Source organism: Epinephelus moara, chromosome 20 (assembly GCF_006386435.1).
Source record: "Epinephelus moara isolate mb chromosome 20, YSFRI_EMoa_1.0, whole genome shotgun sequence".
In the NCBI taxonomy this organism is placed as follows: domain Eukaryota; kingdom Metazoa; phylum Chordata; class Actinopteri; order Perciformes; family Serranidae; genus Epinephelus; species Epinephelus moara.
Genome location: NC_065525.1, coordinates 14,283,474 through 14,299,898, shown reverse-complemented (window position 1 = coordinate 14,299,898; position 16,425 = coordinate 14,283,474). Strand labels below are relative to the sequence as shown.

The 16,425-nt window shown below is 40.0% G+C and overlaps 1 protein-coding gene across 2 annotated transcripts; it reads right to left on the bottom strand.

Moving 5' to 3' along the window:
* Nucleotides 1-80: 80 nt before the first annotated feature.
* LOC126408471 (probable polypeptide N-acetylgalactosaminyltransferase 8) lies at nt 81-14,894 on the bottom strand. Of its 2 annotated transcripts, none has more exons than XM_050074029.1 (12): nt 14,533-14,894; nt 12,632-12,962; nt 12,261-12,427; nt 9,987-10,173; nt 7,286-7,483; nt 6,991-7,105; nt 4,881-5,066; nt 4,565-4,702; nt 4,305-4,397; nt 4,032-4,202; nt 2,313-3,902; nt 81-2,249 (listed from the first exon to the last, which is right to left on the bottom strand). In XM_050074029.1, exons 1-11 carry the CDS (start codon nt 14,708-14,710, stop codon nt 3,783-3,785), a joined length of 1,884 nt encoding a protein of 627 aa, XP_049929986.1. In that variant the 5' UTR covers nt 14,711-14,894; the 3' UTR covers nt 81-2,249; nt 2,313-3,782. The 2 variants fall into 2 exon arrangements, with proteins under 2 accessions (XP_049929986.1, XP_049929988.1); XM_050074031.1 differs by having other exon boundaries at nt 81-2,259; nt 2,321-3,902.
* Between the last annotated feature and the right edge of the window lie 1,531 nt (nt 14,895-16,425).

The following is a 16,425-nucleotide window of genomic DNA, read 5'->3' as shown; positions in this document are numbered from 1 at the left end:
AGAATAACTTAAATAATAGCTCATATTTTCAAATTTTTCAAGTTGTTTTATTTAAATGCAATTTAAACACTTAAATATAAACAATACAACATTGTTAAAACAAATACAGATACATAAAAGTAAATATACAGTATATTTATCTATATATCTCAGCACATAAACACAGCAAAGTGCATCATCATTTGAGTGTCCCATTCCCACATATCCCCAATTTAAGGACGTTAAATAAAACGTCCTCCTCCCTTTACATCTTGGTAAAAAAATTTCCTTTGTTATCATTTAACCCAACTGTCATCAATTCAAAGACAGCATAACCAGTTAAACACAGTCAGAAAAGTCTGGTTGATTCATGCTCTTCCAGTGGTGAGGAATATTTTAGCTGCAGTAATGAAGCCTGTAAGTGCCAAACCAAATTCTGCTTGAGATATTCCTGGTGCTAACTCTGATCTGTCTCTTAGAAGACAAAATTGGGGAGATTCTGGTAGGGATATTTTTTTTCCATCCAATTTTCCAATAACCTCTTTCCAGAACAGAGAAACCAAAGAACATTCCCACAATGAATGTAAGGAGGTACCTGCCTCTATGCTACACTTCCAACATAAGTTGTTCTGTATCATTTTATGCCTTATTTGTACAAAATAGTATGTTTAAAAGATCTTGTGTGTAAATTTACCACTGACATCAACAATACTATCTTGTATTTATTACATGTTTCCATGCATGCACCTCAATGTTACAATTTAGATCTTTTTGCCAAATTAGTCTTGAGTTTTCATACTTCCCATGCCGAGCGTCAGCACCCATATTGTAAAAGACTGAGGAAATTTGGTTGTTAAAGATCTGTGACCATGATAACAAAAGCAACAATGTCTGTAGGTTATCTGAAGCCTATCTTCGGCATGTCTGTAGTGCAACTTGGTACTTACTGTCAGACAAAATTGCAGACATCAGTGTATCTGTAATAAGTTGAAACTGGTTGATATTATCAGCCTTGCTGATGTGTTGGTCAGGCTCCAGACTTAAGACTGTTTGATTCTAGTAAACCCCTGAACTTCCATGTATTATCACAGTCAAGTGAAAATTTAAGTGATAGTGCATGTGTGTGACACCTAACCTTTCCTATAGAGCCGTCATCAGGCCATATTTCAGTATTTATATTATTTTTATTTTCCAGAGAGATGTAGATATTTAAGATTTTACCAGTGACAAACTCTTGAGTTAAGTGGCTCCTTTAGCCCCAGTATTGGCTTGAAGAATAACAAAAAAGGACTTTGTTCCACATATTTCCTGGGAACAGCCTGAGCCTCTGACAAAATGCCTTCAGTTCTTCCATAACAGCACTACACCAGGTCGTATTTATAAAGCGGTCAGCTGTAGCATGTATCCTGAAGATTTCTCAACTGATCAGTTATGAAGATTCTTCTACATACAGCCATTCGTCCTCAGTCATCTGGCTTCTTTAAAAGCTGTTGGAAAAGATGGTGCTGGTTGTTTTATGTCCCCCAACAAAGATGATCACACACACATTATATGACTTAATAAAATCATGCAGTTTCTAATGTCACAGGACAGCTCACTGATTGAAAGGTTAGTGTATTATAACCTGCTGATCAGCCTCCTGTCTGTGCCCAGAAGGAAAACTAGATCCTCCATATGACAGTCTGTGCAGAGTAAATGATTCTTCACTCTCTGAAAGTATGTTGGTGGTGACAGTGAACCCTTCTAGGATGACCTTTGAGAGTGTATCTCTTCACTTCTAATGAACACAAACATACAACTGAGCTATACAAGCATGTATGTTGAGCTGCAGCTTTTAGAGCTGATAGGCTAGAACTATAAATTCAAACATCAGCCAGTTTTATAAACATTTTATTTCCAAATTATGATAAAAAAAAATGTAAACATAAGCCTTTGTCTCAGCACAACAAAACAAAACTTTGTTGGCCTCCCCCGTCTGCAAATCCATAACCCAACTCCCAAATATAGCGACCCCTTTCCTTGACACTAGAGGTAAAGTTCTCCAGGAGAGATTAGGGCTGTAGATTATTATACAACACGTTGCAGTCTCAACAAAACACCAAGATCACTTATACACTCAAAATAATTAATACACAGTTACATTCAAAGGTGCCATCTGTTTTACACAAGTGGGACCTTAGTTTTCCACTGACACCAGGACATTATTAACACACCCAACCACAACTCACATAATTAGACTAACAATTGCATGTTATTTTTTAAATGCATACCTCAAGACAGCTTTTTTTTTTTTTTTTTTTTTACAATATGTCTGTCAGTTGCCCAACNCATACCTCAAGACAGCTTTTTTTTTTTTTTTTTTTTACAATATGTCTGTCAGTTGCCCAACAACAACCATTCAGTCAGATGTCTGTTGTAATTTATATAACAAAATTAATGGTGAAGCACAAAGGGTATATTTAAAAGTGAATGGCCAGTGCTAATCAACAGTCAGTTACTTTAACTGTTGACTCTTCCAGAAGTTCTTAGAATTACAAAGGTTAAGACAAAAAGACAAACAGACAACACTGTACATCCACAAAGGAGTCTTTGTAGAGGGAGACTTGGTTATCCAGTTCAGCACAACCCACAGCCCCGTGAACTACACGACCTCTTTACTGTTGAACCTGACTCTATGCACGCACACTGATGTTTACTCATTGATGAGCCTGTTCATTATTTTCTTAATCCACTATTTTTACACCTTTGTTGCCCTTTACTTCATTTACTTTTCCCTCGCCTTGTGGTTTGTGTTTGCCTTTTTCTGTAACACATGAAAAACTTGCTTCAAACCTCATATTCACCCAACTGCATAAAAATGCTTCCAGCTGTAGCATTTGTAAGAGTTGACAAATTGTTATAGCACTAAAATCTGAAAGTTACATTTCATCAGAGTACAACAAAAACAATTGCATCTGACTAAAAGTGTCTGTTTTATGATTAAGGAAATATTTGTCACTGCACTCCAAATTTAATCCCAAGAAAATCCAAACATTTGCTTAGCTTTAGTGCTTGGACAGATTATATTTGATGTACCTGAGTGGAATAATTGAGGGCGGGAAAAGGATTAACTTGCATCTCTAAGGTGTGAAATGGTGGCGTTTTCTTTATAAGCAGCCTGAGGTAAGATGTGGTGCATTAATGTGGTCCCAGGAATGATCTTTTCCACAGAAAACCTGTACTAAAGACACACTGGTGAACTGCTGGTGCATCACCAGCCAGAGTCATGCACTTAACAGCATCAACTCCATGAAACTTCTTTGTATCTGAGAACAAGAGTGAGTTTGTATCCATGGTAACAAAACCTGACAAGTCACACATTTTATCTGATCACCACAGCAGGAACAGACAGACTAATGATCATAATCATACATTTGGATCATGAAGCATGAAAGGAATAGAACCACAATAATATGGGATTTGCTCAACTTTCTGTTTTGCTCTTGTAAATCGAAAACCATGGCATTTTTTGACAATTTTAATGCTTCAATTTAGTATGGCCAAAGATTATAAAATTACAATTTAATACATAGTTCAAATAATTATCATGTGCAGCCTTCAGGTCGATTCATAAGATGAGCAAATTTACCAAGTCAATTATGCACCTTTTTCCAAGCCAAAAAGAGAACCTACAAATAAATAATAATTACAAGAGTCATCGTCACATTTCATTGACTTCATTCAGGTGATATCATCCACTGACCTATAAGCACAGAAGTGCATTTCCTGTTGCCCCACCACACACACACACACACTTTAACACTTTAAAAGGCTTTGATTATGTTTTGGATCTCCCATTGTTGGCCAGAGCATTCCTGTATTAGAAGTTTGCCGTTTATAATCTCCAGACATCTTTTTGTCTGTTTGTTCTTCAGTTCTTTGCCCTGGAAAAGAGAATAATTGTTAAGGCGCTCAATCTGTCATCATAAGATATCCACAGGCAATATTTTATAATACAAATTATTGTCATATAATTTGCTTTATCACTTAAATTATAGTTTGTCTTGTAGTACCTGTGTGAAGTCCCAATAAATCCCCATTCCTTTCTGCATAGCCTCTCTGCAGTTGTAAAGGCCAGGCTCCGTTTCTTTTTGCCCAATGTCCGTTAAACACCGGTTGTCATTGTATTTGTGGGACTTCAAGCCGCCGATATACAGCTCACCGGTTGAGCGATAGTAAGTGTACTAAAAATATATATATGTTTAAAAAAAAAAGGTTAAGCAGCAGGCAGATTGGACAGCTAACCAACAATCATCTTGATAATCACTTTAAGTTGCTTTACTTACTTGAGGTCCGTAGTAATAGCAGTGATAGGCAATGGGTGTGTGACCTGGCACTGGGCCTTGGTCTATGCACATGTCAGCATCAAGATTCTTCATCTGTAAGCGAAGGAGTTTTATCAAACCCAGTGAAATGCGTCCAACACCATGGCATGTAGGAGTTAATCATTAAAACACCATTTAATGTGGCTGCGCATGTTGCACACACACACCCTTCTGTACTGCCTTTACCACATATCAAAAGCAATAGATAAAACTAAACTTACACCACCATAGCCAAGTAGGTCATCCCAGGGATCCAACTTGGGATACACATTTTCCAGGTACCATTTGAAAGGTTTACACTTTAACCTCTCCCTGAGTTTCTTCCTCTCGGAGACATCCCCAATGTCAATTCCGTGATTCTGCAGAGAATATAGCATGATTTGTTCATGATATTGTACATACTCATAAATATCGACTCATTAGAAAAGCTTTTAATTACAGGCCCTTGGATGTTCATCCTGCATCCTGTGTGTAGAGATATGCAGTATACAGAAAAAGGGGCATCGTTTTTGTTGTCCTTAACTACATTTAAATTACCTCAAATGGCAAGTTCCAAGCCAAGTTGATGTTATGTTTGTATTCATCCATCCAGATTTCTGCTACCCTCAGGGCGTTTCTCTTCATGGCTGGGGCCAGGTCAGGCATGTAGGGCTTGTGGGCTCTTTCAATGTGGGCGATCTTAGAGCATGGAACTACTTCAACACTGCCTCCACATGTCCACACCTATAGTGGCAAAAATAATAACTTTTTTATTGCTTAGTATAAAAAAGTTAATCACTGATCACTCCCAATGAGGAACTGTGTGAGTGCAAAGCATAAATAACTGGAATTCCCAGCTTGCAGTTGTATGCCTCTGCAAACCTGTCAAGTTACAGTATACACCTATTTCTGTTCGGACTCATGTAGCCACGACCGTAAGACAAAGCTTCTCTGCAGCAACCTCCATATTTGAAGCAACCATTTTAAAAATGTGGATGCTTCACACACACACACACACACACACATCTTCAACCCAGCAGCACATAGGATCTGTACAATCAACACAGTTTCAAGGTGGACACCCAAGATTAGGGTCACCAATTCAGTCTCTGCCCAAATGTCTCCCCTTCTGTTCCTGAGTTACGATGTTGAGTCATGGCTAGAAAAGTGTTTTTTTGCAAAACATTATGACATCACAGTGAAGTTTACCTTTGACCTTTGGATATAAAATGTCATCACTTCATCTTTTTTTATAACATAAGATAAGATAAGATACACCTTTACTGATCCCACAATTGAGAAATTCCAGTGTTACAGCAGTCAAGGGGAAAGAGTCAGATTAAAGATTTCAAAATTTAAACTTAAAAACTTAAAAACTAGGCATGCAAATAAAGTACAAAAAATACAAGAAACGGCGATAAATAATAATAATAATAATCATAATAATAGTAATAATAATGATGACAAATGGATAATAATGAGCAGTGAATAAAAATGAGCAGTGGATTAAAGAGAGCACATCTAGTGCAAGTGATTGTATGTGCAAAAAACAGCAAACAGCTGTGATTGAAAAAAGCTCAGCGGTGAGCACGACCTGCTGTAACAGGCGTCCACACCAGGGGCGCCATCTTGAATTAGTCTTATTAGACATTTGTGTGAAGCTGTCTTACATGTGTACATGTGTGACACAATGTCTGTAGGATCCCATCTTTTCCTAGGACCCTCTGTAAAACCACATTTTTCTGCTTAATTTATGCACACACTGAGAAAAATACATATAACATGTTAATTTTGCTAAGTTTAGAGGTGCTACTTGAACTTGTGGAATTTGTTGCCTTTTGACAGAGCTACGCCAGCTGTTTCCAGTATGCTAAGTAAGCTAAGTGTATGCTAGCTGTAGTGTAGCCTCATGTTTACCATAAAGACATGAGTGGTATCAAGGGAGGATCATTTGAGTAATCCATGTAGGAGGCTTATCAGACACAAACACTGCACAGCTGTTTATAATACTACGGGACAGGATTTTACAACTATGGAAAGCTATTACCTATGGCAGAAATCATTTTATCCTCTGTCTCGATGAATGAGAGGTAGGACCAGGCTCCCAGGAAGTGAACCAGGCTTTGAAGTCAAGTTTTGTAATGGCTTAACAGTGAAATTACAACTCCCGAGATTGTTAAGTGATGCCACTGGACCCAAAAAGATTTTTTCCCATAGACTTATATTGGGAAAAAGACGTCTGTAAATCAGTGGATACATTTGTTTGAGGATCATAACCCCCACGAAATGTATCCTTTCACCATCGGGATTCAATTCAGTCAGATAACATTTGGAAAATCTATAAGAACCACACAATTAAATTATTTTATTGCCATTCAAGTTCGCGGAGTGCTAAACTGAAAGTAGTAGTAGGTCTCTAGTGTACCTGCTCTATGGGCTGAATGATGGGGAAGCAGCCCCGATCATCTTGGTAATTTCACACTGCGGAAATAGAGCTTTATTAGCTTCATGTGCCACAGAGCAATAGGACTAAACGAGATACTGCTTTCAATGCTGTATCCAGGGCTCTTAAGACATCCATGGGTGTGAACAGTTGTACTGAAGCCAGCATCTGACCTGGGACTGCATTGTCACGTGTAAGATATGATTTAAGACGGGTGATGCTTACACGAATTCCAAGCTCAACGTTTTCTCCGCCGTACACTTTCATTCCTTCATCAAGGACTCCAATTTCTCCTAAAAACTTCCTATCAGCAACTAGAATCCCCATGACAGATGGACTCCTGAAGTGAAAGAAGAGAACTGTTACTACTGTATAATTTAAAACATATTGTACAGAGTACATCAGTGGTATAATGAAAGTAAAGCTCATAGATCATCAAGAATGCCTCTATGCCAGCTATGGTGTTATATTTGTTTGACACAATGTAAATCAGAACAACACTGACTTCACTTTAACTTACTTTCCAGGCAACGAGTCGTCTTTGAGTTTGTAATAGTCGTCCAAAAAACCCTCATACATGCACCACAAAGCCCAGTCGAAGGCGTGTGCTGCTGGACCATAGCGAATGACCTTGAGGTCGTCAAAGTTGACTCTGTCAAACACAGGGGACGTTACCACAGTTCGGTCAGCTTTGATCTGTGTCAGCAGGGGTTCAGCCCTGTGTGAGGAAAAGGAAGTAGAGGCAGGTCACACACTGCAAAATCAGCTTGCCATACTATTGCACTGAGTCTGTGACTAGAAGGTTACAAAGATATGCAAAAGGCCCTACAACCTGTCCTACACAGGAGCAAAACAAAGGCTTTGTGGTAGCTTTGCCTTGTTTTTGGGCTTGTTGGTTTATGTCTCTGTCTTTTGTGCCAGTTTGAGGTAATTGTGTGTCTTTTTCTGGTCATTTTCCCATCTCTTTGTAGTCGTTTTGTGTCTCTGAGATAGTTCTGTGTGTGTCTCTCTTCCACCAAACACTTTCGGTATGGTACATTTGGAACCAAAAGCAATCTTTCAAACATGGTACCTATACCCTAGCGTTTCCACTGCAAACAGAACTCTTAAATGTGGGCGGGGTTGTTGTCACTCATCAGTCTGCACCTTGTTTATCGTCCACAGAACGAGACTGCACGCCGTCTCTCTCCATGGGGTATTTAAAAATGGCGGGTTTGTGCATTTAGTCCTTCTCAGGCAAGCTCAGGGGTTTAGTGTTGCTGGATCCCACAGGAACAACGCTCCACATCACTTATTTTTCTCTGAGTGCAGATCACATAACATGGTTGAAATCAATATGTATAAACGCTTGAAGATCCAATCATTACTAAATGTATGTGTGTTATGGTCTTCGGACCTTTGTACATTTGATTTTCTGTGTTTAATGTGCTGTGCACGTCATTGTGGGGGTTATTCGGGCAGCACCTGTCAGTCATTTATGTGTGTGTCTCATTGTCTGCTTTTCTGGAGGGAGTCCCCGGCGAACCACGCCTCCAGCCCGCCCTCCTCTGCTGCTGTTAGGTGTTCCCCCGCTTGCAGGTCGGCCGGCCCCCCTCGCTGTTGTCATCGGTTCCAGCCAATCACCGCTTCGCCGGCCCCTCGTCCAAACCTTTAAAAGCTGCTCGGAGTCAACAGCAATGGCGGCTGTGATTTACTCTGAGCAGTCCCCCTCGCTCCATTTGTGTCACATTTTCTGTATTCTGTTGAAACTACTGTGAGTATCTGGGAAATCTGAGGGCATTAGGACTTAGCTTCTTAGCCTAGCCACATACCTTTTTGCGCACACATGTAGGTTTTCCCTGTTTAACTCACTAGACTTATGGGTGTCAGCCCGAATGTGTTTTGTTTGTCAGGTAAGTCATAGAACAGACAGGTAGAGTTGTTTTTGTTTTGTTTATCTGGGTGGCCTTCCGCTAAAGTTAGATAGCTGGGGTGCTTTTGGTGACAGGTCAGAGGTTTGTTTTAATTGTCTTATGATTTGCCGTCACCTGCAGCCCTTCCCAGTGTTTGTTTTGTTATAAATCTAATTCACCGCTGAGGCTCCTCTCCTCAGGTCCAGTTTCCGGGTTGCGTTGCAGAGCCTGTGGTTGTGTTTTCTTTTTGTGTGCCGCTTTTCTAGCAAAGCGTAGCCTGTATTGTCACTTTATTAATGTGAATGAATAAACGGCAGCTTGCCTTAATCACTTTACTTTCGTTGTCTGGTTTTATGTTGCTTCCCTTATCCCTAGTCTCCTATTGGGTTGTAACAATGTGTCACATAGAAACTAATGGATTGGTCAAAGTTGTCACAGTGGTATTTCAGGTGTGCTGACATGTCGTCAACTCACGCATTGACTAACATTACAAGTTAACGTTCCGCCTTAAAAGTCGCTGGTAGTCGTCCCACTGAATTAAATTATTTTTTTCCCAGACTCCAGCTGCTGCAAGAAGCTTCAAAACCAGCCACAACTCAGCCCTGAGCAGAGCGACTGTTCACTATTGACCAATCGACAGACTGCAGTGTTCACAGCTCCACCTTTTAGTACCAGATCTGTGTGCTAGGTTCTCCAACAGAGGGGTGACCAAAAATGGGGACGGTACAGAACGGTTCCATTGGTACCATCCACAACTTTTCACAGTGGAAACAGAAAAAAGTGCCCCGAACTGAACTGTACCGTACTGCTTGGTGGAAACAGGGCTTTAGTGTCTCTTTCTTTTGGTTGCTTTTGTTCCTTTGTAGTCATTTTTGTAGTGTTTTGTGTCTTTAAGCAGTTCCTTTGCATCTCTTTGTAGTCTGTATGTGTGTCTTTGTTGTAATTATGAGCCTCTACCTGGTCATGACATGCTCATTTGAGTAAAATTTTGCAGGTGACGGCCAGCTGGGGAGCCCTGATACCTTTGGCCCCTGAGCCTGTGCCCGGTAGGCATGTTCAGTACTCCATGCTTTCCTGTGTTATGTTTATTTACTGTGTAGATATACTAAAAATTGTAATGTTGTCAGTACTGGCGATAAACTTGAGAAATTATGTGAATTTCAATATTAGTTTTAATTTGAAAAAAAAAGAAGGTTGATTCAGAAAACAAGTTAGCGCAGCAACATCTAATATATAATGTTTAAGACTTCCACTACAAATATTACACAATACCAGTGAAACTGTTATACATAACCCATGGTATAAAATATATATTTATCTCATTCTTACCACTGCTCATGGACTTCGATGTGCGCGTCCAGGATGGCCACCACGTCAGCAGAAGCTGCCCTCCACCCAGAGGCCCTGGCGTATGCAAGGCCTTGCTGCTCACTGTGCCTCACTCTTATAATACGGAAACTTGGGTTCTGCTGCTCAAGCGACTTCACGTACGCGTCAAGGTCCCCCTTCAGGTCCTCTGAATTGAGAGGAGAATGTGTACATATGTTTTGAGCTTAGGGGAGATCAGGTGGGATTGTTTTTAATCATAGCAAGTCTAGACGAGGCAGGGATACCAGTTTCCACACTGATTACCCAGAATGCAAAGCAGACTTGAGAATATGGAGGGAACATCAAACAACACATGCTCAAACTAAAAGACATTTATGTTGTGACTGTCTAATTTGAAGCTGTAATTAGTGATGACATACTGAGTTTGTTGTTTCTCATTTTTGTTCACCTTATTGAGTATATTGCAATCCAGAGCCACACCACCACTATTTTCAGCCTTAATAATGAATCAATGCAGGGCCACTGTGTTACGTTATACTGGGGTTTGAGTGCGCTTGAAGGAATAGTTCAGCCTTTTGGGAAATGTGTGTATTTGCTTTCTTGCAGAGAGTTAGATAAGCAGGTCGATACCACTGTGATGCCAGTCTGGTAAATATAAAATTACAGGAACGCCTTGGTAGACAGACAAGTTGTTATTACACATGCCACATTCCTGCAACGTCCAGGGTTTGATTCCAGCCCCAGTGTCAGTGTTGCATTTGATATTTCTCTCTTCCCCTGTTTCCAATCTGCCTCTACTCTGTTTAAGATGAAAATGCACCCCCCACAAAAAAAAAACACAACAACAACAATAAAACAAAAACTTACAAAAACAATACCTAGTCAGTTTAGCAAAACATATGTAACTCAGTAAGGACAATATTGGTTTATCTTATCTTAAAGACCGTATAAGAAGTTACAATCAGCCATCTCGGCTCAGACCAAAAGATCACAAAGTCCATCTTAAAGACACGCTAACGCTCAGTAATGAACACATTATATCGTGTTTGTTAAATGCATACAATAAGTATAAAAACAACAAATTGTGGTTTCACTTGGGGTTATGTGCTCGAGCTCTAACATCCTGAATTCCTGTCATTACAGTTTCCAGCACGTGACCAACAAATTGTTTTTACAGATTAAACAAACAAGATATAACATGTTAAAGAGATTCTGTTACTGCATTGCCCTTTTTATCAACTCAAATGTTTTCAGAGACATATTTTAGTGGACTGTTTAGTTGTAAAATGAAAAAGTTTGTCTGGCCGGTCAGGGGTGCTTGGTACTCCTGTAAGCTGTATCCAACATGGTGGCGGGGTCACAAATGTTCTCATTTTACAGCTAAACAGTACACTAAATTATGTTTCTGTAAACATTTGAGCATGAAATAAACAATGACATAACAGAGTCTTGATTCATATTTGATCAGGGCTGCCTGGTTTGACATTTAACATGAGAGACTCCTCAGCTCTGATTGGTTGCTTTTGGTGCACCGCGATTCATTCTAGTGAATGCCATTAGGATACGCAGGAAGTGGAGGGAGGGATATGACTTTTTCTATCTAGACCATCTCTCTCACGTACTGTCAGAATAGTGACAGTTTCAGCAAATATAGCAAAAAGTTATTTTCATTAAAGCTACCAACTGTAGCTTTAATTAGTGAGCTTTAGATATTTGGCAGATTTTTTAAAATTATTTTTTACTTTTGGACACAGCCAGGCAAGCTGTTTCCAGTCTTTATGCTAAACTAAGCTAACCAACTGCTAGCCGTAGCTTCGTATTTTACCCTACAGATATAAGAGTGGTTTCAGTCTTCTCATCTAACTCTTGGCAAGAAAGCGAACATGTGTATTTCTCCAAATTTCTTTTCTTACTGTTGCTTTAAGGCTGAACGTTAATTTGACAAAATGCATTCTGGGAGATTTACAAGACATCTGAGAAAAGTAGATATAACAATGTATAAATGCATGTAAATGTATAAACAAATGTAAATTACAATCATAAAATACTGCCCACAATGTATAACACCATAGATTAGAGAGCAACAGTATCCGAAAGCATCTGAATAAAACCTTGATATAGGAACATGAGCAGCAGTGGCATCAATATGAAACATGTCATCAGCCCGTCCTTCCTCAAAGTAATTAGTGTAACCTACAGCCTAAACAATGGTTTAACTTTTGTTTATCACATATGTGTTTGCAAAATAATCTCATCCATTTGCAGCCAACCAACCGTTAGAGCTATTGTCATCCACCAATATTATCTCCTTCAGCAGGTCTTTAGGGGTGCGGTCGATGATGCTGCGCAGAGCTCTTTTGAGGATAGACAGGGCCTCATTCAGGTAGATCAGGACCACTCCGACAGTTGGCAGGTCCTTTGGGTAAGTCTTTTTCAAACACCTATTCAGAAACAGAGGGATTTCTCAAACCATCAGTAGGCTGAGCTGTGTAAATGCTTTATCAAAGGCCAACCATGTCAACGGAAAGGTGATGGATAATTGGTAAACAGTGAATTGGGTGTAATCTATAAGGGCTGTTTGTTTAACCTTTGCTGGTGTATGAAGTAGGATGACAGGTCTGACATTGTGGCAAAATGTGTCGTACCTTGGATCCCTCGTATCTGGGAGAGCTCGGTCTAGAGGAAGGCGATCGCTGAGAAACACGTTGTATCCGTACTTCTCAAACAAACCCTGTGCCTCTCTTTGGTCATCCTCTGACAGGTTTTCCCCCCACTCCTTGAATAGGGCAGAGTCGGGGAACAGTTTCTTTGACTTTTGCTCTACAAGGGCCTCCTTCTGGTCCTCGATCTTTGCTTCAGGTTGCTCTTTGACGGGGGGCTGTTTGACCTCTACAGCTTTCCTCCATCTGTCTCTGTCCTCTTCGAGCATTTTCTGCATGGTGTCCTGCTTTTGCTCAAAAACTTTGATGACATTGTCTTGAGAAAAGGATGACAGGGAGAGAGCAGAATGAGCTGGAGGCATGATCACTTTTGCAGAAAATACTAGACTAGATGATTTCTAAATCAAAAGAAAGCATTTTCCCTGGGATGAATGTTCCCTTGGTTGATTCTACTGAAAAATGAGAGCTGACACCTTCTGGTCAGCTGGTCGATCTGCTCTTGTTTGACCAATTCTCATTAGTTGGACAGTCACTAGTGTTACTTTCATAAGGCCGCCTGTTCACCAAAATGTTTATTCCCAGCCAGGTGCTTTTCTGAAAGCACACAGCTGGGAGTTCTTGCGTTTTGGAGGCTGAAAGGCTTTGGCTGGGTGTGGTTGCTATGACACGGAATATCCGTGGAAGGAAAAATGTCAGCACGAGTTACAGTACTTGCTGTGGTCCTTGCTCTGGATGACGGGAAGGCCGAAGCACGTAGGGAGAAAGGACGGAGTAGTAACACAACAGGGAACATACTCAAGTAAAGTACCTCAAAACTGTTCTTTAGTACAGTGCTAAAGTAAATGTACTTAGTTAAATTGCACCGCTGTTAACATAAACAAAAGTAATAACTATTTTTGCAACTCTTGTCAATAAATGTTTAATGATAGCACTTGTAAAGTACTCTTACTACTCTATACTAATTACTAACAACTTAATCTTTTTTAACATCACAATAATTACAATGATTAATCTGGAAAGTTATAAAGAACAGTATTTGAAGTACATGTTTAATTTATTCAATGATCAAGATGTATACTTTGATTGTAAATAATGTTCCAGAGTGTATTTTAAAAATGTAAAAAAAAAAAAAAAAAAAAAAAAAATTCCCTGCTATGTTGCCAGCAGTTTTCATTTCTCCTTCACTGTTGAAAAAGACCTCTGTGGACAATTTAGTTAATTTAGAGATAACCTTCAAATTGTTTTTCACCACTGACCAATGGATTGGTTGCAGAATAGGTAGAATTTCAGTCGACCGAGATTTTCTTTGGTTGACAGAACTGATAAAAATAACATTTTATTGATACCTTGAGGGAAATTAGGCTCTGCAGCAGCACAGAGAGCAACAGGGTTCAGATAAAAAGACTAAATAAGTAAAAATACATAACAATATACAATAGAAAAAACATAAACCATATGTAGAGACAGGGGAATACTTGTTCAATTTAATGAGTCCTAATTCAGTTCTGTTTAAATCTGACCTCATATCACTAATAGACAGCAAACTTCAAGAAAATCTCCATTTGAAGCCATTCAACCAATATTCAAAAACACTTTGGACAGCTTTTCCTCTCTAAACAAATACATTGTTGATATGCTTTACATATATTTTTGTCTGCAGACATGCAGGTGATATGACCATGGAGGAACTTGTGCAGTGAACACACATGAATCCCTCCGCCTACCTTTCTAAAAGTCACAGAAGTTAACGTTAAATCAAGCACACAGTATTTCCATTTCTTCATCCTGATTATTTACACTAAACACATTAGATTAACCTACATAGGCCTATAACTTATATGACTGCACCCACTTCAGGACAATGACTACTGTTTGTGCGAACTTACAGAGATTGTTGATACTTGTCTCCAGGTCAGAAAAACTCCGGACCATCCGCGGTGTGCCCACCTCTTTGCCAGCCTCCGCCGCATGCTCATATCCATTCTTTAGAAACGCGCTCACGAACAGGACGAGCCCCATCCCCCCCAGTATGAGGATCGGCCGCCTTAAGGACACTGCTCTCATGCTGATATCACTCCGACTGACCCCACGACAAGACAATAAAAAACAACCCAAGGACGCGCGTGCACGGCGAGCTCACAGGACTGACGCGTTCAACCGTACAGCTGACAAGATGCCATGATGCTTTATGAGGTTACTAATGAAGGGACCGCTCGTTTGAAAGCGAGTGAGCACGAGCACAGGTGAGGCCAGCCCTTCCTCTGCTGCTTGTCCATATATGGCGCAGGTGTTTCTAATTAGTGGGCGCCGTCCTGCATCAACCGCAGCTGGAGGATAATGCGCCAAACTAACTCTTACGACACTGACACGGTCATATGAAGAAAAAGGAAAGCTACGAGAACAAAAGGTGATATTAAAATAAGCCTTTATGACTTCACACATTGGTTTTTAGACTCCTGTTTTGAAGCCTGTAGTTTGACATTTTAGCCGTCGCCATTTTGGTTCAATTGACAGCCTGTCACTCAAAGCACCACCCTTAATTATGCATAACTTTAAGACTTAATAAAATGTAAATGGGTGAGTTAGGCTATAAAAATTCACCCTTGTATAGTTGTCATGGTTAGTATAGTTTACACCAGGCTGTATATTTCTGCTGTAAAGTTGGCCTGTTGAACATGGGGGTCAGTGGGGATTGACTCACTTCTGGAGCCAGCCTCATGTGGCCATTAGAGGAACTGCAGTTTTCTGCACCTCTGTGTTGGCTTCATTTTTCAGCCCTGAAGGTTGCCATTTAAACCAGCATGTGATTTAGGGCAGCACAGGAAGAGTGAACACACTATGAATTTTTTTTAATGAATGAGTCCCCCGCGTCACGTGATTCCCTTGGGATTCCCACAGGATGGGAATCAGTTTCACTATTTGTCACGTGATTGGGACGGGAGCGGGAGGGACTGGGAATCATAATAACAATAGTCAAGTCAAGTAAACCTCCTATTTTATATACAAATATGCAGTTCCACAATGAATTAATGCCATTTCCTTATTTTTAATATAAAGCTGGTCGATCTGTTGTCTTGTTTTATACATTTTTATTCTCTCCTGTCAGGTGGCGCTGGCTGCAACCAACCAGCAACAAGCCACCTGACCAGCGCATGATGTATATGGATGTTGATGCACAGTGCAGCCAGCCGCCAAAATGGAGTCGGAGGAGTTAGGGAAGGCAGCGTTACAAATGAAAGTGAAGGAAAATGATCTGCGCATCACCCTGACAGAGCTTTCGGACCACATCAGAAATCAGATGTGTTTATCATTCTGAACAGTTTCAAGGTGGAGTGAATGTAAAAATAATTAGGCAATAAACATCAAAACACAACATTAGATGTCATATTTGGGTTTATATTCAAGTAAGGTAGGCATTGTGTGATCCATGTATTGTTTTTTTTTTTTTACTGTCACTGAAAGACAACACAAGAGATGGATGGGACAGGTGTCATTCTTGTGGGATTGGGACGGGAGAGGATTTTTTTCTTTATTTTTCATGGGATTAGGACGGGATGGGATGGGACAGGACTGAAAATCCACTCCCGTGTCACCCTCTACTCCGCACCACTGATAGCTGGGCTGGAGGTATTATGTTGTCCGGTTGTCCGTCTCATTCATTTCTTGAGGGAATTGCTTTAAAATTGGTGCAAATATCTACTTAACAATGTACTGATTAGAATTTGATGGTCAAAGGTCAAAGTCACTGTGACCACACAAAACATGCTTTAGGCCATAAC

Coding starts and splice junctions, on each gene's coding strand:
- LOC126408471 (XM_050074029.1), bottom strand. CDS start 14,710: ATGAGAGCAGTGTCCTTAAGGCGGCCGATCCTCATACTGGGGGGGATG. Junction 10,174..12,260: donor GGATGACAATAGCTCTAACG/GTTGGTTGGCTG, acceptor CTCTCAATTCAG/AGGACCTGAAGGGGGACCTT. Junction 4,398..4,564: donor ACCTACTTGGCTATGGTGGT/GTAAGTTTAGTT, acceptor CTTCGCTTACAG/ATGAAGAATCTTGATGCTGA.